Raw genomic sequence first — 22,194 nt, 5'->3', positions numbered from 1 at the left:
CCTGGATTTGTTGGGGCCAGGCCTTGTGCTTATTTCACCAGGAGGGGAACTGAGGCTGAAGACAAGGCAGAGCTGGAAGTGCGGAGCGTGGCCTCGAACCTGTCAGAATCAGAAAGGGCCTCTGCCTGAGCATTCCTGGAACTGGGCTGGGCGGAGAAATCAGGGCCTTGTGAGAGGCATTCCTACCGCCTTCCCGGCTGCCCAGGGCTGCAGGGGGCCCTGGCCAAGGTGACCCCGCAGGAGGAGGCGAGGGTCCCCACCCCTCGGCCGCTGCAGCCTCCTCCATCTTCCCGGTCCTTGGGGCTTTTCCTCCAGGCCGGCGCGCCCGCCCCTCTCCCAGGCTTCCCCAGGGGCGGGATATCTCGTCCTTCCCCCCCACCCCTCCACCCCCGCCTCCCAGGCCACCTCCGGGCCGTGTCCTAGCGCTGCCCTCGGGCCGGGGGCGGGACCGCGGCAGGCGAGGGGGGTGTCGAGGAGAACTCACGCCTCGGCCACGGCGGGGCTCCCTCCCTCCTTCCCGGTGCCCGCTCCCGCTGCTGTCCGCCCTTCCTCCCCTCCCCCGGCCCAGCCGGCCGCCCCCTCCCCCCCGACGCGCACGCTCCGCCTGGCAGCTGGCGCCCCGGGCCTGGGGCCGCGGTGGCGAGAGGGGTTTGCAGGGAGGGCGGGAGCGAGTGAGCCGCGAGGGAGGGGGCCGCCCCCCGCGCCCCTCCTCCTCGCCCTCCTCCACGGCCGACGGTCCCTCCTCCCGCCCCCTCCCTCCTCCCCTCTCCTCCCTCCCTCGCAAAGACATCCCCGCACGGCCGGGCCGCCGCGGCCACCTTCCCTGCCCCGAGCTGCAGATGTGGCGGAGCGGCCGGGCGCCGGGCGCCGCGCCAGGGGAGCCCGCGCCCCGTGAGCCTAGCGCCCGGGCCCCCGCCCGCCCCGGCCCTCCCCCTCGCCCGCCCCCCGCTGTCCCCCGACCGCCGGAACCCGCAGCCGGAGCCAGTCAGCCCGGCCGCCGAGGTAGGAAGCCCCCCGGGGTCGCGCCGGGAGGACGCGGACCGGGCCGGGGACATTGCTGCGGTGAGGGGCCGCGGGGCCCGAGGGTCGCCTCCCCCTCCCGCGTCCACGCCTCGGCCCGGGCCATTGTGAGCCCTCGCTGAGGCCCCTGCGCTCGCTGGTTTGCGCGCTCCCTCCCTTGCCTGCTCCCTGGCTGGGTCCTTCGATCTCCCAGTCTTTTCTCCTCCCTTCCCTCCTTCTGTCTGGAGGCCGAGCCGAACTGCGGCCGGGCTCGGGGCGGGCGCAAACTTCAGTGGGGAAGTTGGGCGGTCTCGGTGGGGGTGCGCTGCGAGGTGAGAGGGGGGCACCCGGAGCCCGGGCATGAAGTTGTAAGGGGCATCAGGCAGCCCCGTTTGCTCACCGGTGCGCTCAGGTTGCTTGGAAGGTGCCCTCCCTGCCTGGGGGAAGTCTTCTTGCTGCCCTTTGCAAGCCCTGGGAAAGGCAGGGAGTGGGGCGTCCCTTGTTTCAGCACCAGGAGCTGGAGAACTGTCTAGCGTTTGGTCCACTCCTGCGAGGTGGATGGAAGCAGGTGAGGGACCTGGCAGGATGGGGAGGGTGAGTGATTGTATCTTCAGGGTGGGCCTGGAGGAGGGGGCTAGGCAGGTGCATCCTCCTCCTACCAGGAAGATTCCTGTGTCTTCCTGCAGGCCCCCTGGGATGGGGCTGGAGTCCAGGCTGGCACCTGGACGCCTTGGCACACTGCCCTGCCCAGTAGGGTACTCAGGCCACAACAGGGCAGCATGCTGCCTGGCTGCCTATCCTGGAGGGCCCGCCCAGCCCAGCCGGAGGGTGGCCGGGAAGCACTGGTTGCAGGGAGTTGCCCAGCCCTGCCCTGGGGCCTGGGAAGCTGGAAGGGATGCTGGGAGGAGCCCTGGGCCCCCAGCCATCGCAGCCCAAGATCTTGGCTCTGGAGGGAATGCTTGACACCAAGGGGGCAGCCAGGCCAGCCAATGGCCCTACCAAGGCCTGAGCTCCCATGGGTCTTCGTCTGGGACAGGGTTAGGGCCTGAGTCTGGTCCTCCGTGGCAGGTACTCTGCACAGCAGCCTCTCAGCTGTCCTGGCACCCGGGAAGGAAGGTGGGTCTGAGGCAGTGGCTAGGGAGACAATTGCTCTCCTTGCCAGCTTTCTGAAGCCCCTTGGATCAGGGGGTGTAAAGGGACCACTTCAGTGTGCCCACCTCTCCCCAGACCCCACTCTGGTGGCACAGTACCACAGCTGTCTCATCCCAGCCCACACATCCCTCTCTAGTGACCTCAGAGCCCTCCCTCTGGCCTCCTCTTTTCTTCCCTCTGGGCTCAGGCTGGGCCTCACAGCTGGCCCTGGACTGTACTGGGGGAGGGGCTGCACCTGGGGGGGTCTCCTAAGACACCCCTTGCTGAGCTGTAGTCTAGTCCATTCCCAGCTCATTCCTAGCTCAGTATGTCCCTGTCTGCTGCCAGTCAAGCCCGGGACTGTGCCAGCATTGGTTTTGTGGGGTGGGGACCCCTTGGAAGCAGACCTGTTTTTTTAGCCTTTCCCCCTCCCCCCTCTTTCCGGAGCTACCATTAGTGCTGACCCCCTGACCCCCTGTGCCTGCCTGCCCTTCCCTGTCTGTGACCCCTGACCTTTGGTGTTAAATCCCTCCAGCTGGGGCTCTCCGTCCCCAGAGTGACCCGAGCCCCGGCCCCCTGGGGCAACTCTCCCTCTTGGCTCTCTCTATACAGGGACACCTGCCAGCCCTCCCTCATAGATAGGGGGGGCTGGGAAGCCAGACAATGAGTCACCCCACTTCCAGGCACTACTGCTTTTGGGGTCAGTGGCTTTTGGGGACTTGCTGGAGCCAGGACACAAGCTGTGTAGAGTGAATGGGAAAAAGCTCCTGGCCAAAACACACTTTTTGCGTCTTGGGTTCAAATCTTGGCATAACCACCAGCTTTTGGGTGTTCTTTGGCCTGGCTCTTCCTCTGTCCAGGCCTCAGTTTCCTCATCTGTAAACTCTAGGGTCAGGCAAGGTGAGCTTTCTGAGTCCTAAGACTAGGTTGGCCTGTCAGTGGGGGCAGGGAGAAAGGATACGTCCAACAAAAGCCAACTCTCAATTATCCGTGGGTGGAGCCAGTATGAATAACTGGATGCCACAGACATCCCAAAACCTCATTTTAAACAATCGTGCAAACCTCATCCCCACAGAGCTTTTGTTTCTAAAAGGCTCAGCTGCGAAAGGGTAGCCATAGCCATTTCTTCTCTGGCCCTCTCCTTAGTGGGAGTACCAGTGAGGGGCTAGAGGGCAAACCGGACCCCAGGCAGACAGAGGTCTGCCAGGGCCCCTCCCTAGGGCTGGAGGGAAGCTGGACCTCACCTCTGCGTCTCAGGCTCCCCTCCAAGGCTGGCCCAGCCTTGGCCCTGTGCCGTGGGAGGGTCCACTGGCCACCTAAATTGTTCCAGGGTCTGTGCTGGCTCCGGTGTAGAGTGAAGAATGTGTTTTTCCTCACGACATTTTCCCATGCACATTTCCGACTCCCCAGCTGGATTCTCCTGGAATCTGAATTTCCCACTTATGGGAGAGGGCGGTGCCAGTGCTGGGCAGGGTTTGGGGCAATCCCAGGATGAAGGAGGAGGGTAACAGCTGTGGCTGGGGGACCAGATGTTGAGGCTGGGGCCTGTAGTTCTGCTTTTTGGGATGCATTTGGGGCTCTTTAACCGAGAAGGAGGGCTGGGGTGTGCCTGTGCTATGCTCCTGGCTTGATCCCCCAGCTTCATGTGCCTCTCTGCAAGATCCGCTGAGGGTTCCTGCATCCCGGGGGAAAATGAGGTGGGCTCTTCACCCAAGTGGGAAATTTGGATTTCAAAGGAGAGACCCTCAATCAGGGCAGAGTGAGGGGCTAAGCCTTTCCCAAGGCTGCCCCTGAATCCCTTCTCTGTTCACTTACAGCGGTTATTATAAAGTACTGAGTGGGGAGGCCCTTTTCAAGGATGGTGGGGACCCTGTGGCTGACATGGGTGTGTGCTAAGCAATGAGGGACCCTTTCTTAGCTGTTGCAAGGGTCTCTGGGTCTAGCCAGAGCATTGAGGTTCTCCATCCTGCTTAGAAGCCGCCTTCAGGAGTTGTGGAATACCCCCATGCTGAGTTAGAAGCCAGCATACATATGGAGATTCACCTCTCCGAGGACACCAGAGCCAGGTGACTCTGTCTCAGTTCTGGGAGGATGGACTGTAGTCCTCGTGAGGCTTGGGACGAAGCTGCTCACCCCGTGTTTCTCTTAGGTGGCTGCACTGGGCCCTACCTTGGGGAGTTTTAATACAAGTGTGGCCAGGATGGGAACTGGGCATTTTTAGCAAGCACCTCCACTGCTGATTGGACAGACTGAGCCATTGCTTTGATCTCAGGAACAGGACGGAGCCTGCTGGTGCTCGTGGTCGAGTGTTTGTGCCTGAATGTGTGCCCCCACATCTTCCCCTTAGCAGAGACATCCCTCCTACTCTGGATAATAAAAAGTGGCAGCAGTCCCCAGGTAGGTTGGGTTGGGACAGCAATGGACCGGTGCTGTTGGGGGATGGGGCGCTAATCCCTCCTGAGTACCCGTTGGAAAAATCCAGCCAGCATACATGCCTTCCACTGCCTGGCCAACTTGACAGAGACTGCACCCTCACCTGAAATTGCCAAACCTGGGACAGACCCATTAATCCCAATTTGATAAATGAGGAACTACTGAGGCTGGGGATGGAAAAGGGCCAGTGGGTATCTAGATCTGTGGGAGGGGGCGTGTCAGCCAGCTTCCCAGTCTGGATGTAGCTGGGGCCTTGTCCTCAGCTGGGTTCCCTGAGCCCCTGGCTCCCTTTCCTTTGGAGCTGCCTCACCCCACCTCTCCATGGGAGAAGTGTGATGGATGAGTGGTTAGGCCTGGCTCTCCTCCCCATTCCTGCCCTGGAGGGGGTGCTCACAGGTCTTCCTAAGAAGGCCTCTAGAAACCTCCTTTATCACTGGTTGATCCCCTGGGAGTCCAGAGGTCCAGCCTGGGTGACCCTTCTGGCATTGCAGCTGGGACACCTTCCTCCAGGCTGGGCAGGCACAGTCCTTGACTGTGGCTGTTCACTCCCCATCCCCCAGACGGGAGGGGGAGGCCCTCGTTAGCTGGTGGCTGGGCTGGGAGGGGAATGAGTCGGCTTCAGGAGCAGGGGCTTCCCATCTGCTCCAGATGCCCTTGGTGGGGGATGGGCAAAGGGGCTGAGAATCTTCCAGTGCCAGGACTGTGAGCAGCAAGGGCTCCTCAAGTCCTTTGTCTTGGATGCCTGAGAGGCCAGGTAGTTCCCACCACAGGGAGGGTCTGGGGCCTTGCAGTTGTGAAGTGTGTGTGCCTTAGCAGAGGGCTACGAGAGGGGACCAGGAGTGGCTGGAAACCCAGCAGAGGACCCTGGAGGCTGCTGAGCCTCCTGAGTTAGCTGGGAGCCTGAGAGACAACAGTCCGGCCCACCAGACAGGGTCTCTGTGGTTCACCATGCCCACCAATCTTGCCCACCATCTCCTTGAGATCTCAGCAGTAAAAAGGGTTTGGGGAGGCTAGTGGGGGCAAACTGAGGCTCTGAGAGATTTGGTGACTTGTCCTGTGGTCTCTTGGAGTGAGGGGAGGACAGAAGTCATCCCTTTCTGCCTAGCTTACCCACTCAGCTCTACAAAGCAAATCCAGAAGCCAGGGAGGCCTGCAGGCCTATCTTACCTTTCCAGACCCAACCTGATCAAGTCTCTGAGGGCCCAGGGTCTGTGGAACTGAGCAGGGTAAGGTATCCTGGCGTCTGGAACTGTCTGGGCCATGAAATGCCACTTCAACTGGAACCTGCTCGGTTCCAGTCCTAATTCCCAAGTCTACGCCCGTATCCCACCCAGGAAGCCTGTCTTCTCTGCCTCCACTGCCCTCTGCATCTGACTGGCATAGTCCAGCCTGCCTGGGCTAGTGCTCCCTGAGTCACACTGGTCTTCATTCAGAGCCCACACTGCCATGTACAGGTGCCCTGGCCCCCAGCTGTGGTGCCCCTCCTCTGAGAAGGCTGTTGGACCTTTTCTCATCTTTCCTGTTCTGAAGTCCCTCCCTCCTTCCTGTGTGCTGGGGGCCGAGTCACAAGGATACCTTATCCTGCTCTGTTCCACAGACCCTGGATCAGGTTGGGTCTGGCAGGCCCCTTCTGATGGGCATTTCCTTGTGAGTGAGGATGGATTTGAAGGCTTCCCTGGCTTCTGGGTTTGCTTTGTGGAGCTGAGTGGGTAAGCTAGGCAGAAAGGGATGACTCTGAGGAAGGGTGAAGGGTAGAGGCCAGCAGCAATACTAGTATGGGCTAGGGTAGGTGGGAGTCCCAGGGATGAAGCTGAGGAGTTGGGTCCTTTTAGTCCTCCTAGCTGACCAGTAATGGCAATACCATTTCTCCCCTCTCAACCCTTGTTCTAGTCTACCTGGTCCCAGTGTGTGCCCCAGACAGGAGGAAAAGACTACTGGGTCCTGCTTCCAACATTGACCTTGGAAGACACTTCCATTTGTAGGGCTTAAGGCACCTGTACCTACCACCTCACCTGATAATAGACATGCATCTGAATTCACTTACTCACTCACTCAACAAACACCCACCCAAGACCAAACGTTTGGGAGACGTGAAGCTTGGGTGCGACAGAGCCACGTGAGGAAACCAGTCTGGATGTTCTGGGGTGTCCCAGCTCCCAGGTGTCCAGGCCAGCCCCATTCTTTTACAGTGGGGAAGCTGAGACCCAGGGTCTCGCCTTATATCAAATCAAGACATAACTGGTTTTTCCACCCCATAGCTCAGGACTTCACATCTCTGCTCAGTTCATTATGGGAAGAGGATTGGGCTCTGGGTCAGCAGGAGCAGGGCGAGGGTCTGCTGGATGACCTTCCCTTGGTGTGTGTGTGTGTGTGTGTGTGTGTGTGTGTGTGTGTGTCTTCATGCTTGTGCATACATGTGTGAGTGTGTGTTGTGTATGTAGAGGCCAGAAGCTGATCTTGGGTGTCATTCCTCAGAAGCTGTCTGATAGCCCTGGACTCACTGGACTCACCTCAGCTCGGCTGAGTTCCAGGGATCTGTCTGTCTGCTTTCCCAGTATAGGTATTATAAGTATGGATCATTGTGCCTGGCCTTTGTCTCATGGGTTCTGAGGCCTGAACTCGGGTGCTTATGCTTACCTGGCAAGACTTTACCAACTGAGCCGTCTTCTCTAGTCCTGGTCACCCCTTTTCTTCCTCAGTGGGCTCGGAGCTGCCCGGGAGCCCTAGTCTCTACCCACTTCAGGCCTTTCTTGGAAGGAGGCTTCTGCCTGGAGAAAGCCTGAGGCCGAAGGTTGGGTGCCACTACCCAGGACACTCACTGAAAGGGCCAGGCACACTTGGCACAGTTGAGGGTTGGCGACATTGTGGTGTTAGTGATGCATTCGCCAGGACTTGGACCCAGGGCTGTTGTGGCATTGTTGTTGGGCTTGGTGAATCACCGGCCTTCAGCAGCAGCAGGGACAAGGTGAGCCAAGAGGCTGAGGCTGGAGAGGGTATGTCACAGAAGACATGCCGGAGGAGGGGTCAGGGAGCTGATAGCTGCAGGGGAGTATGGGTAGCTGTCCACTTGATAAGTAAGCCTCAGGCTTTTCGGGAGGCAAGGATTCTAAGGAGAGGCTAAGGGTAGGAGGCTGTGAGCGGAAGGGCCAAGTGGCACTCCTCTGTGCAGAACAGGCTGTGGCTCCCCAGTGCTCCTCAGCTCCTGGTCCAGTCCCTCTGACAGGCCTCTTCCTCTGCTGCCTTGTCCTCTCCTGAATGACAGCCAGACCTACTGTGGGCTTTGGAGGGGCATTCCTTTGGTGCTTTGGTGCAACCTTGGGCCAGGAAGACTGCTTTGAATCCCAGCCTCCCCGTGGTTTGCAAGCAGTGACCTTGACAGTTTACTTTAACTTGAAGAGTGGCAGGCTAAACCAGGATAGTCCACGGGGAGGCTGTTGGCTTGTCCCTGGCCAGGGAGTACTTGGTCCTTTGTCCCCAGACTTTCTGCTCTTCTTACGGTACTAGCATGAAACCCGGGGTCTCCTGTACACCAGGCAAGCGCTCTCTCCCCCTGAGCCACTTGTATTTTTAGAGCAAATGCAGACTTAAGTGAGAAAGAGCTCCCGAGAGTAGGAGGGCCTCCATGGGAGGGATCTCTCCTCTTTTCACTTTTTGAGACAGGATCTTATTGTGTTGTCCACGCTGGCCTTGGATGCACCCTATAGTCCAGAATCTGTAATCCTCCTGCCTCAGCCTCCCAAGTAGCGGGAAGTACAGGCAGGTGACACCAGCTCTAGCTCCCAGGTTTGTTGTGTCCTCCTGGCCTTATCAGATCTGCCCCCCTCCCCCCCACGCCCCCCGCAGAGCTGGGTACCCCTGACATTGTTTCACTGCCTCCATAGCCACGACCTTCAGGTCTTGTTCCATCTGACTTATCCTGGACCCCAGCAGAGAGTCTCGCATTGGAATGCACAAATGAAGCGGCCCGGAAGGGCCAAAGTCCAGAGCCCGCCTCCACCCTCCCGCTGGGGAGCTGGCAGGTGTGCTTGGTCACAGTGGCCTGGTGTCTGCCCCAGGGGAGTGGGAGGAGTGGGCCTCAGGTGTGGACCTCCTGATGTGCTTATGGGCTTTGCTGGGCGTGGGAAGTAGTTTCCTTGCCTTTGTGGATTGGTCACCCATACCTATCCGGTCCCCTAAGCAGTGGCACCTGCCGTTGAGACCGAGGCGAGGCTTCGGTGCTGTTGTGCCCAAGGGTGAGACGCATGTTTGCCCACCGACTGCCCATCGGTGAAATACTGGCGCTACCTGTGCTGGCCTCGGCACTCCAGTGAGTGCACGTAGGCTATTCCTCACCCCCACTGCACATGACTTCCCCTCCCCGGAACAGCAGTGTGGCAGGTTTTGTTTTTTTGTTTTGTGAGACGGGGTGTTACTATGTTGCCCATGCTGACCTGAATGCTGGGATTACAGGCCTTTGCCACCACACCTGGTCTGTGCAGTGCCCCGAGTCTTGTGTGTGCTAGGCAAGCACTCTACCAAAAAGGCTACATACGCCTCCAGTCCCCGAATGGTAGTTCTGCCTGTGCTCGGCCTTGCTGGGTGTGTGCCCCGTCTGGCTCCCTGCTGCCCACCCCTCCCAGGGATTTTGGTGGCCTTGCCCAGCCCTGTGTCCTTCCCTTCCAGCCTGGCAGGCAGTGTGGGGGCTGCTTGGCTGGCTTGCCGCTGGCTGAGGCCCAGGTGCGGCCTTGCTCATGGCCCCATACCTGCCCCCCCCAAAGCTGGGCAGACAGGAAAATACCAGACATAGTTGTTCAAAGGTGGCTGCAGGCAGGCAGGCAGCGGGAGGTGGGGGCCGGAGAAGGGGCCCAGAGCCACCAGAACATTTGGAGGCTTCTTGGCCGGACAGACCTTGCAGCTGGAGGGCCACATGTATGCATGAGTGTCCGGGGATGTTGAGGCTCTCCCGGCCCTCGTCACTGCTCCTGTTGGTGCAGGACAAGGAAGTGCCTCTGGGGGGGGGGTGCGGGTGATGGGGGCACACCTGCTGGCTTTTTCTGCTTCAGCTCTGGGTGACCTTGGGAGACTCACTGTGTGGGTCACCCTCAGCCCGGGGCAGAAATGGGAACCCTTAGGGCTTGTGACTAGCCCCAGTTACCAGCATCTTCCATGGGGCAGGCACCGGGCCAAGGCTAGTCCTATAGGATGTCCTGGGATCATTATTGTAGTGCTTGAGTACCAATGAGGAAACTGTCGTCCGGAGGCTTGGAGAGTGACAGTGACCTGTGGGAGGCCACACAGCCAGAGGAGGCTACGGCCAGGAAGTTTGATGCAAGCTTTGCTCTGGGAACTTGCCGTAGCCAAGTTCTCTACAAACCGAGTGCTCGGCTGCTGCTCAGCCAGTCCCCAGTGCCCTCTAGCGAGAAGTGTTTTGATCTGGACTGGCTGTCTGGGGACATTTGAGTTTCTACTGAGGTGGTATATGCAGGCTAGGTGCCCCTCTTGGACTGGCATGGGGCTATACCTAATCATGGGTTTCCAAGGAAGGCACACCCCAAACCCTTCTAGGACGTGCCTCTGGCCACTGCACCCTCCATCCAGGGCCACTTAGTGCTCAGTCAGGCTCCACAGGGAGGGCTCCCTGCTGGTGGGTGCTCCCCCAACTCTGTGGTCACTGCACAGGACAGTAGAGGGCCAAGGTTCTTCCAAGGGGTACAGGCCAGCCAAAGTTCTGGTCTGGAATGAGATTTTAATGTTTGTGGGTACACAGGGAGGGCCAGTCCCTCCTCAGGGTTGTCCTTATAGACTAGGGACTTCAGTGGTGACACTTAGAATGAGTTTTACTACGTGCTTACTGTGTGTCTAACTCTGTTCTGTGTGTTGAATATTACATCCCACCTTAGGAAAGAGGAGAGGGGGGTCAGGGGACATGGCAGGAAGCAGCCGAGCAGACCATGTTGTCTGACCCGTGTTTGGAACCCTGCCTGCTGCCTGGTTGGGAAGGGGGCCCCCGAGAGGTCCTGTTCCTTCCAGCCTCCCTCACTGGGCGGCCAAGGCGGGTGGAGCTCTTGGCCAGGGCACGGCGCACAGCCGATTCCCAGGAATGTGGGGTTGTGGGCAGTTTGCTTTGGCAGCGTTTCTGCTTCAGCTCTCCCAGCCTTCTGGTGGCCCCCGACCCTGTCACCCCTCTAGTGCCCACCCAGCCTGCCTGCTGCCTTTCCTGGTTCTGCCCCTAGCTCCGTAAGCCCTCGGGATGAGGAGGTGGTGACCAACCTAAGCAGCCCTGTGACCAGGGCAGGCCACCTTCCTGAGCCTCCGTTTCTGCATCTGGAAAGTGGCATGAAGTATCACCTGCTGTAACTGATGCTGGCATGTTGGACTGTCAGCCACTGGCTAGGGCAGTCACGGTGACAGGCACCATGGCTTTGGTCTTGGTCTTGCCACCCATGATTGCAGCCTGGGGTAGGAACTTCCCCCAGCCTTCAGATTCCAGTCTGTAAGACCAGAGTGCTAAAGTGATGGTCCAGGTTACCAGATTTGGAGACACACATCAGGGACAAGTTGGTTTTAACTTTTGTTCAGTGAGACCGTGACGTGTGTGAGTGTCTGTGTGTGAGTCCAGGCTGACCTTAGCCTTGAATTACTGATCTAATTGTCTCCATCTCTCAAGTGCTGGTATTATAGGCATGTGCCACCATCACTGACTACATGGAGAGGTGCATCTTGGGCCCTTGTCTGTAAGTTCTAGGCTGGGTTTGCTGTAGCTCACCAAATGGACAGTTTCAAGACTACTCCTGGCGAATGGGGTGTTCTTCATCACATTAGCTACACTGCTGTGGGGTAGATGGGCAAGGATACAGTCCCCACCTTGCTTGGGTCCTTGTACTTAAACGTTTGCCAGGGACCGAGGGACGACCTCGCATAGGTAGGCCTCCCTTTCTAACCCCTCCAGACTCAAGGCTAACCAAATACCCTCCCTGAGGCAGGGAAGGAAGGACGTCATCCTGAGCAGGGTCCTGGTCCTCTTCTATTAGCTTGGTGACTTTGAAGCTCGGTTTCCCCAAGAGGGAGGGGTGGTGGCAGATAGGTCTGTAGGGGGCCGGGTGCCCTGCAGGAGCTGCAGCTGGGGGCTGTCTGCACAGGGTCTGCGGCAGGCGCACAATGGCAGTCATTGTCTTGGCATGGCTGGCCGGGGGGCGGGGGTGCCCAGCCCACCCTCAGGGTGACCCCCGCCCCGGGTTGTGGGAGGGCTGTCCCCACCTCTGCCGCCCTGGTGGTCCCTGCTCAGCCAGCCCCTCTTGCACTTCCTCCCTTACCGCCGCTCCCTCCAGCTCCCTCTGTTCTAATTAGTTCCTTTTGCAGCTGGAGGAGCCTCGTGGGGCCTGGGCCATGCGACCACACGACCACCTCCATGTGGGCCCCCTTCTCGGGCCCATGCAGGTAGGTGCGTCGCAGGGTGCACCCAGCCTACGGCAAGTGAGCTCTCCCACAGCCAGAATGGGGTGTGAGGCACTTGGCCATCCCGACCAGTAGGGAAACTGAGGCCCTGGTGGTTTCCCCAGCAAGGTCGGGATTGTAGCGGGCTGGTGGGGTCTGCCCATAGCACTGCACCGTGAACACCTGACTGGGATAGGTGAGGTCCCTGCTCCTGTGGACTACCAGCTTCTACCTACTGATCTCCAGAACTCTAAGGGCAAGCAGCCAGGTCTTGGCTAGGGAGGCAGCTTCTTCACCTTTTCTGGGTCACAGCCCCCCATGGTCCTTGTTCTAAGCATTTCAGTCTGGCTGGTGCTGACAGGGCCAGCTCTGGAGGGGCTGAGCTGCAGAGACTGTTTAGAAGGGTGAGGGACCCGCCTCTCGCTTGCTTTTCACCTAGCTCTGTAACAAAGAGCGAAGCTGAGCCCAGACTGGCTGCTGCTGGCTGGGAATGGGAGAGGGGTGAGGACTTTGAGGTTGGCCAAGGTCAGAGCGTGAGTGGGGTCATAGGCCATCTACTCCCTGGGGGGCTATGGGTAGGAAAACTAGCGAGACTCATTGGGGCGGTTCCTTCTTCCTTTCCCAGGAGGGGCTGCGGCGCCTGGGCTGAGTTCTGGCTTCCAAAATGAACCCCTACCTCCCAGGGCAGAACCCAGGGACAGGAAGTGAAGGGGTGTCCCTGGAGACTGGGTTCACTGATGGTGGGAGGCAGTCATTGGAGTCCCCTTTCCTGCTGTGGGTGCTCCACCCAGGGAGATGGGCTCCTGCTGGGGCCTTCTCAGCCCTAGGTGAACACTTCACCCTGAGGTCCTCAGAACCAGGTGACAGACTAGTGCCTCCTCCCAGGCTCCCTCTGGTGGGAGGACCACGTGAGACCGGGGCAGGTGCCAGAGGCTCCTGCTCAGTTGGCACTGTGACTGCGAGTCAGCACTTGGTTCTTCTAGCTCAGGCACCTTGCCAGTGGTCTTCTTTTCTCCATGGTGGGTGTTGGGGGCAGGGAGGCCTGTGGCCTTGGGCCAGAAGAGGGACTAGGCCACCAGCCCTTCCTGGCTCCTGAATTCTTAATCAGCATAAATATTTACTTCCTTCCTCCCCTTCCAGGCTCCCAGCATAGAGCAGCTTCAGGGAGGTTGAACTAGGCCTGTGTCTAAAAATAAACAGGTAGAGAGACAGACAGACAGACCTAATGGGCTGCAGGTCAAGCAGAGGGCAGCCTTTGCCTAGACAGGCCACCCATCACTGTCACCTGCCCAACTACCTGGGTTTGGGAATCCTCAGAGGGTCACCGGGGTGTCAATGAGGGCCTCTAGTCCAGGCATGGCCTGAGCCATAACAAGGGCATCCGACAGCTTCCGTGGAGACAAGTTGCAGACCTGAATCCCACAGTGAAGACGGGCTTCCTGTGCTCCAGTGATGCGGCCTAGTGTGCCCAGATCGCGTGTAGCCACATGTAGTGGGAGCTGGAGATACGTCCTCACTAGCACTGTCGCAGGCCAAGGAAGGGACTATCCTGTGTACCTAGGGAACGCCCTGAAAGCTGGAGCTTGTGGGAGATCAGTAGAAAGCATGTGCGGGCTGGGGTGCAAGCAAGGACCGTGTAGGCGAAGCTGCCTTGGAGGAGAGATGGGCTGGGGCACAGCACTGTCCTCTCTGGCGTGCTCACCCCTGTAAGGGCACTTGGGCAGCTCTGGTTCCAAGGATGTCCCAGGTCGTGGTTCTTCCCGCCATGCCCGCTTTTTGTTTTAAATACAGTGGTAGAGTCTCATAGTGTGGGTGTCTAGTAAAAAGATTTTGAAGGTGTGACAGTCTGTGTGAACAAAGGTGGAGGAAACAGCTAGGAGGCTTCTCATGGGTGGAGAGTCTGCTGCTTCTGGAAAAATGAAGTTTGCTGGGGAAGAGCTGGCCTTATTCTTAGGTCAGGGGGGCTTGTGAGTCTGTTTACATGTGTGGAGGTGACACCAGTGAGAAATTGTGCAAACAGGAGGAGCATCACAGAACGAAATTAGAAGAATATCACTACCAGCTTTTGCTTTTTAATACTACCTACTGTCCTTTGCTGGTCCAACAGACCCTGCAGAGCTGGCCTGACCACAGTCCCCAGCTGCCCCCTGGTGGCTTGTGAAGGCCTACCTTCTTTCTGCCTTACTCTCATGGCCAAGCTTTACACAGCCTGCCTGGGACAGGCCCTCAGCCTGCTTCCCTCGGAGGTGACGTAGTTCCCTGCCCTGAACAGGCACTTCTGGCACCTGGGTGCTTAATTGGCCACTGAGGAATGCTACCTACATCTTGGAGGATGCTTGTTGCTCCCTAGCCTGCTTTTAGGTCTCTGAATTCAGACTGGCAGGCTTCCCAAGCATAGCTTCCTATTCTATCAGAAGTGACAGTTGGGACTTAGCCAGCTAGGTCCTGGGAGACGTAGCTTCAAGTCTGGCTGTTCTGCCAGATTGTGAGTACCGTCACCAGAGTCAGTTTCGAACATTTATTCTCACCATTAAGTGGAGATCATAAACTTGGCCTATCCCAAAAGGCTTCTAGGGCGTGGCAGTGGAATCTTGCATTGGGTGGATGGTGACCCTCTGTGAGATCTGTGAGCCAGGCCATTCAGGGTGTTGTCTCTGCTCCTCTGCTTCTTCAGGTTTTGGTGGGTATAGCGGAAGGAGAAACCTACGGGTACAGTGTCACTATGCAGCCTGTGTCCTTCCCCAGGTTCCTGCCTGAAGACCAGCTGGGTACCCTCTTTGACCTTCCCCATCACCATGCACTCCTTGGACGAGCCGCTTGACCTAAAGCTGAGCATCACCAAGCTCCGGGCGGCGAGAGAGAAGCGGGAAAGGACACTGGGTGTGGTCCGACATCACCCTTTGCATAGGGAGTTGGGTCTGGTGGATGATAGCCCCACACCTGGCTCCCCAGGCTCCCCCCCACCAGGTACTGTGCTTGAAAGTACCACCTCCATGCTTGTCCATTCATCCTATGAGACCTGCCCAATTTACTCACTGGGCATTTAAAACTGGCTCCTAGCCGGGTGGTGGTGGCGCATGCCTTTGATCCCAGCACTCAGGAGGCAGAGGCAGGTGGATCTCTGTGAGTTCGAGGCCAGCCTGGGCTACAGAGTGAGTTCCAGGAAAAGCGCAAAGCTACACAGAGAAACCCTGTCTCGAAAAACCAAAAAACAAACAAACAAACAAACAAACAAACAAATACCTCCAACCAGGGCCTGTGGAAGGATCTGGAAAGAGGTAGAGGGGGGCAAAGCAGTAGCAAAAGTCCCAGGATTGTCTCTGGATTCCAAGATTGTATGGCTGGTTAAACTGGGTGGCGATTGGGGACAGAGCTAGGCAGATGTGTCTTAAAGATGCTTTGTGCTCCCTGTAGTGTGGTGGTACTCACCTCATCTGCTGTACCTTCAACTGGACTTGAGAACCAGTTTTATCTCATGCTTGAGATAAAAGAGTCAGCCCATCCCAATTTTCCCATTTTATAGAAAGGAACACTAAGGTAGAACATGACAGGGAGTGAGGTAGTCTTGTGTTCCAGTTCCATGTATCAGATAAGTCTCATCTTGTTGTTTTTGTTGTTGTTGAGATGGTCTGGTGTAGTGCAGGCTGGCATTGAACTCACTATATAGCCCAGGATGGCCTTGAATTCTTGATCCTTCTGCCTCAGCCTTCTGAGTGTTGTGATTACAGGTATGAACCACCATGCCAGCCCCATTCCCTGTTTCTGGCAGCCAGCTCTCCTGGCGAAGGTCAGACTGATGATGTCATGACTATAACTGTCCTGGCTGCTCTTTGGGTATCTGGGGTCCCAGAATAGTCGAAAATGGTGGTAGGGATCCCGAAGTGGTGGGACTTGGTCCAACAGGCCTCTAGCTTGCTTCCCTGAAACAGGATCTTCTTCAGGTTTCCTGCTGAACCCCAAGTTCCCTGAGAAGGTGGATGGACGCTTTTCCACAGCTCCCCTGGGGGACCTCAGCTTGTCACCACCATCTGGACTGGACTCCCCAAATGGCAGCAGCTCCCTGTCCCCTGAGCGCCAGGGCAATGGGGACCTGCCTCCACTGCCGACTGCTGTGGTAAGGAGGGGGGAGATTCTAGAGACAGAGGGTATGTTGGCTGCCTAGGGCTCCTAGGCAGGTGCCACCAAATTGGGTGGTTTGAAACAAGAGAAAGGGATTCTCATTCCCAGGCTGTTAACTACATCTGTCACCTCTACGTGACATCTTCATCAGCTGGTCCTTTCCCCTGCGTGTGTGTCTGTGTCTAGGCCTTCCTCTGCCATGAAGACATAAGATGCTGGATTTAGGGTCACCATACTGCAGTAGGACCTCACCTTAACTAACTACCCCTAAAAAGACTATTTCCAAACAAGGTCATATACACAGGTGCCTTGGATTAGTACTCAGGGTGTCTTTTGGATTGATATCTTTTTTTTTTTTTTTTTTTGAGACAGGATCTCTATATAGCCCTGGCTGTCCTGGAACTCCTTATGTAGACCAGACTGTCCTTAAACTTACAGAGATCTCCCTGCCTCTGCCTCCCAAGTTCTGGGGTGAAAGGCGTGTTATACCTAGCTGTATTGATATAATTTAACACTGTCCATATGAGGGTAAAAGTGAGAGGTCTGGTCTGGCAGTGGTGGCACACATTTTTCTTTTAATCCCAGCATTTGGGAAGCAGAGGCAGGTGAATCTCTGGGCGACAACCAGGGCTACCCAGAGAAAGTCTGTGTGGAAAAACAAAACAAAGTGGCAGTGGTGTGTGTGTGTGTGTGTGTGTGTGTGTGTGTGTGTGTGTGTGTGTGTCTGGACCTGCCAGTGGGGTACGCTAACCTCTTACTCTTTAGGATTTCCAGACACTTCGCTATTTGGATGGTGTCCCCAGCTCCTTCCAGTTCTTCTTGCCCCTGGGCTCTGGGGGAGCTCTGCACCTACCTGCTTCCTCCTTCCTCACACCCCCCAAGGACAAGTGCCTGTCACCGGAGCTGCCCCTGGCCAAGCAGCTGGTGTGTCGATGGGCCAAGGTGAGTTGGGAGCTGGGAAGAGTGGTGAGGGCTGGGCCAGCACCCTACTTGGGATCAGAACCCTGTCTGCCTGGCCTCACAGTGTAACCAGCTCTTTGAGCTCCTCCAAGACCTGGTTGACCATGTCAATGACCATCATGTCAAGCCGGAACAGGATGCTCGGTACTGCTGCCATTGGGAGGGCTGTGCCCGCCACGGCCGTGGCTTCAATGCCAGGTGAGGGAGCAGGGTGAGGGCAGGAAGGGAGGGGCTGGGTGCCCATTGAGCTGAGTGTGCCCCCGGGCCCTCCCTGGAGCAGGTACAAGATGCTCATCCACATCCGGACTCACACCAATGAGAAGCCACACCGATGCCCCACCTGCAACAAGAGCTTCTCCCGCCTGGAGAACCTGAAGATCCACAACCGCTCCCACACAGGTAAGTTTCTCCTGGAGGCCGGGGCTCCAGGGAAAGGCTGGAAAGAGGGACAAATCTCATTGTTCATACCCTGCTCCCCTTGTTTGAGACAGGGTCTCATGTAACCCAGGCTGGTTTCTAACTGTGTAGCCAAGGATGACCATGGGCTCCTAATCTTCCTGCCTTCATCTCCCAAGTGCTGGGACATTAGCTAGGGGAGCCCTTATATGGGTATGATCATCTGATGCCACCTTAGGGCTGGCAGACCAGGTCTGTCTCTCCGCATTGTGCCCCAAGCCCTACAGACCACACACCTCATTTTAAGTTACTCCATTACTCCATTAAAGAGAGCAAGCTGGGCATGGTAGCACACACCTTTAATCTCAGTACTTGGGAGGCAAGAGGCAAGAGGATCTCTGTGAGTTCAAGGCCTTCCTGGTCTACAGAGCAAGTTCCATGCCAGCCAGAATTATATAATGAGACCATGTCTCCAAAAAACCCAAAACAAAATTAAAAAAAAGAAAAAGGAAATAGGTGAAATTAATTGTAATTATGTGTCCTATGAAACCCAATGTGTGTGTGTGTGTGTGTGTGTGTGTGTGTGTGTGTGGTTATTTTAATATTTTAAAAACATGTCAGCAAACCTGGGTATGGTGATGAATGTCTGCATTCCCAAATAATTAGCTGGAAGGGGGAAAGTTGTTGGGTTTTTTATTGTGTTTTTTTGAGACAAGTTCTCTGTAGCCTTGGCTGTCCTGGAACTCACTCTGTAGACCAGGCTGGCCTTGAACTCAGAGATGCGCCTGCCTCTGCCTCCCAAATGCTGGGATCAAAGCATGCGCCACAATCCTGCAAACTTAGAAGGTCAAGGCTATCTTGATCAACACAGTGAGATCCCATTTCTAAAAAGAAACAATGGGGCTGGAGAGATGGCTCAGCAGTTAAGAGCATTGTCTGTTATTACAGAGGTCCTGAGTTCAATCCCCAGCACCCACATGGTGGCTTACAACCATCTGTAATGAGATCTGCTGCCCTCTTCTGGCTTGTAGGCAGGACATTGTATACATAATAAATAAATGTTTAAAAAAAAGAAAAGAAACAATGACCAAAACAAAACAGCAGAACATTAAACGCCCTCCTTTCACACAAAGCCTTTGAGATGTAGTCTGTCTTAGCCTCACAGCACATCTCCTTCTGGACCCAGCTTCATTTCAAAGGCTGAGTGGCTACAGGTGGCTCCTGTCCTGGTCAGCATAGTGACTTTGTGATTCAAGCCAGGTAAGGTGGTGCACACCTTTAATCCCAGCACTCAGGAGGCAGGCAGATCTCTGAGCTCAGCCTGGTCTACTGAGATGTTCTAGAACAGCCAGGGCTACATAGAGAAACCCTGTCTCCAAAAACAAAAGCAAAGAACACTGTGAGCCATTCTGAGCAAGGCCACATGGAAGACTAAGACAGCACTGTTAGTGCTTACCAGGGCTCAGGTCTGCATCGGCGCACACGCCAAGGTTGATTCTGCCCAGCAGTGTTCACGGGGTCTATAGCAAAGGAATCTGATGTGTGCACAGCAGTTCCGCCTGCAAGCTGCCCTTAGCTGGGTCAGCCTCATCCGGGTACAGGGATGGTCTCCCAAATCAGAGTCAGAAAGCTTCAGGAGCTCTGGGCTTGGGAGAGGCAAGGGGACAGGTGGAAAGATCTGGCAGAATTGAGACCCCTCAATGCAGCCCACCCCTACAGGTGAGAAGCCCTACGTCTGCCCCTATGAGGGCTGCAACAAGCGTTACTCCAACTCGAGTGACCGATTCAAGCACACCCGTACCCACTACGTAGACAAGCCCTACTACTGCAAGATGCCTGGCTGCCACAAGCGCTACACCGACCCCAGCTCACTGCGCAAGCACATCAAAGCCCACGGTCACTTTGTGTCTCATGAACAGCAGGAGCTCCTGCAGCTACGCCCACCCCCGAAACCACCATTGCCCACTCCCGACAGTGGCTCCTATGTCAGTGGGGCTCAGATCATCATCCCAAACCCTGCTGCCCTTTTTGGAGGCCCCAGTCTGCCAGGCCTGCCCTTACCCCTGGCTCCTGGCCCCCTTGACCTCAGTGCTCTGGCCTGTGGCAGTGGTGGAGGTGGAGGTGGGGGCATGGGCCCTGGGCTGCCAGGCTCTGTTCTACCCCTCAATCTGGCCAAGAACCCACTGTTGCCCTCACCCTTTGGGGCTAGTGGACTAGGCCTGCCTGTGGTCTCTCTCCTGGGTGGTTCTGCTGGTAGCAAGGCTGAGGGGGAGAAAGGTCGTGGGTCAGTGCCTGCCAGGGTCCTGGGCCTGGAGGACCACAAGACTCCCCTGGAGAGGACGGAGCGCAGCCGCTCCCGGCCAAGCCCTGATGGACTCCCCTTGCTCCCGGGCACTGTACTGGACCTGTCCACGGGCAACTCGGCAGCCAGCAGTCCAGAGGCGCTAACTCCTGGCTGGGTGGTCATCCCACCAGGGTCTGTGCTGCTCAAACCAGCTGTGGTAAACTGAACCTGGGTTACCCACCTACCAGCTGTGACAGGCCAGCTACCTACTGTGGGCTCATCCCCTGACGAACAGAAACTCTTCTGCGAAATAGCAATAATATCCTGCTGCTCCAGGGGCCCAAGTGTCTGCTTCCTGGGAGGCTGCAGCCCCAGACAAGCTGGGTAGCAAGGATGGTGCTAGAAGGTCTTTGGTGGCTTCCTGGCTCCAGAGTGGACTTGGCTTGGACCTGCTGTCCAAGGAGGCCATGCTCTTGGGTGCTAAGGCCTCACTCACCTCCACTTCCCCGGCCCGTAGCTTGGGTGAGGCCTTCCTCTGCCTGTCCTCCAAGGACTCAGTTCTGCCTCTTGCTCTGGTGCATTCCTCTCCACAGCAGTCTGGGCGGGTTGACACTCCTCCCTACCTTACCTGCTTGTCAGCTGGGGAGCCCCTGCCTGGGAACTCCTTAGACCCCTGTCCCTCTGGCCCACCCCTGGAGGGAGAGCAAGACAGACACAGGCCCTGGCCAAGGCGCAGGAGAAAGCCGCCTTTCCCTGTCTACTGCTATGACAAGGTGCTTCCCTGCTTGCTTAGCAGAGAAGCCTGCTGTCAGTGCCCCTCTGCCCGAGTCAGCACCGCCAGAGGGCTGGCAACGCTTTCTAAAGAGGAGGGGTGGCTGAGCACCGCTTTCCCTTGGGAGTGTGCAAGCAGGTTCAAAGGATCATTGTACTGGTCCGGTCCAGCTTGGCTTGGCCTGGCACTGTTACCCTGCAGAAGTCTGCAAAGTGTCAGTGTATACCAGGTGGGCTCCAGGTTTGGGGGTTACGAGGTCATGGAATGCAGGGAAGGACTGACTCATCAGAAAGGAGCTTTCTAGAAACCACTGAAGCCCCTGGGTGTGAGGGAGGCTAGGCAGCCAAGCACAGCATTTGGAGGACCAACCGTCTGCTTGGGAAAAGCTGGCTAGAGAATGGCCTGGACACGTGACAAGGTTGTTTCCTCTGACTTTCCAGTTGAATCCTTTCCTTGGTTGGTGGTGCCTCTCTGGCCCACAGGCTCTCCCCGAGCCAGCTCCCCCAGGGCCTGCACTCCTCAGAATAAGGTCAGCACTTATGTAGGGCTAGACTAAGCCAAGGACATTGGAGGACTGTGCTCCACAGCTTCAGAAGGCTAGGTGTGCCAGCTCCGGCCTCTTGCTGTCCTCTGTCCTCGGCTGCAGAGTGACTAAGCCCCTCACCTCCCCATCCTTAGAACAAAAGCTGCTGGGATGGTAGGGGGTCCTTAGCAGCTCTGCTTCTTCTGAGCAGCTCTGCCTACTCTCCTTTTTCCCCAGACTGCCCTTCTGTTTCAGAAGGGTCACCCTGACCTGACCTGCCCAACTGCTGGGCTTAGGACCCCAGCCCTGATAGGGCTCGGCTGTGCTGGCTCTACCCCTTGAAGGGGCTGTGAGCAAGTTAAGGAGCTGGTCTCCTGTCTTCGGGTCTACCCATAATCCAAGTAACCTCCTGGCTCGTTAGGGCCCTAGGCCTTAAGTCCCTGGCTGGGGGATTGGGTTTCAGACTCGAGCCGCAGAGCAGAGCACGGGCACTGGAAGGCGACATTAGCTCAGCATGTGATTCCGTGATAGACCAGGCTTGGAAGGGCCAGTGTACTTGTCAGTCCGTCGTCTCGCACATCCCAGACATCAGTATTTTAACAGGTTCTAAGTGCCTTTCTATTGTAGCTTGTGTTTTTCCTCCTTTTGGCTCCATTGCTGTTAGCATAGAGTTAAAACAAAACAAAAAGATAAGCTAATGACTATAACAATATATTCCTCCATGTGAGAGGAAGTTTATAAAGAAACAATAAAAGTGAGTTGCAAAGATGGTTTCTGCATAGTAGATGTGCCAGGAACTGGGTCACTTGCTCTATCTTGGCTATGGGCGTTCCAACTAGACACCTAAAGGCCTGGACCTTTCCCCTCAACCTGCCCCTGGCTACCTTCACTCAGATCAGAAGGCCCACCCACCTGGGACTAGAAAGGGTAGGCAGTAAGGGACAAGAGGGTACAAATTATTCTCAACTACAAGGTTCAGGCCTTGATCTGCCACTGCCTGCTGAAAATGTTGACACCTGGCCAAAGCTCCTTCCCAGCTACACATGAACTTTCTGCCCAAGTCACGGAGAGCAGTATGCAACCCCAGCTGGGAGTTCTGGGGCCGGGGCTCCTTCATCTTGAGGGAAGGCACAGGCAGACCCTTTGGTTTCCTCAGGACTGTGT

At 56.8% G+C, this 22,194-nt stretch overlaps 1 protein-coding gene across 3 annotated transcripts; it reads left to right on the top strand.

The window, feature by feature from the left end:
* Positions 1–938: 938 nt before the first annotated feature.
* Positions 939–21,800, top strand: Glis2 (GLIS family zinc finger 2). 3 transcript variants are annotated; one of them, XM_028894873.2, is made up of 8 exons: positions 964–1,002; positions 11,902–11,979; positions 14,722–14,943; positions 15,918–16,090; positions 16,861–17,037; positions 17,120–17,253; positions 17,333–17,454; positions 19,171–21,800. In XM_028894873.2, the coding sequence occupies exons 3-8, from the start codon at positions 14,772–14,774 to the stop codon at positions 19,959–19,961; spliced, it is 1,569 nt and encodes a 522-aa protein (XP_028750706.1). In that variant the 5' UTR covers positions 964–1,002; positions 11,902–11,979; positions 14,722–14,771; the 3' UTR covers positions 19,962–21,800. The 3 variants fall into 3 exon arrangements, with proteins under 3 accessions (XP_028750705.1, XP_028750706.1, XP_037057103.1); XM_028894872.1 differs by lacking the exon at positions 11,902–11,979 and having other exon boundaries at positions 939–1,002; XM_037201208.1 differs by lacking the exon at positions 964–1,002 and having other exon boundaries at positions 9,583–11,979; positions 17,336–17,454.
* Positions 21,801–22,194: the final 394 nt, after the last annotated feature.

This window comes from Peromyscus leucopus, chromosome 8b (genome assembly GCF_004664715.2).
Source record: "Peromyscus leucopus breed LL Stock chromosome 8b, UCI_PerLeu_2.1, whole genome shotgun sequence".
Classification (NCBI taxonomy): Eukaryota; Metazoa; Chordata; class Mammalia; order Rodentia; family Cricetidae; genus Peromyscus; species Peromyscus leucopus.
Note: the sequence above shows the minus strand (reverse complement) of the source record. Positions and strands in the feature narration are given on the sequence as shown.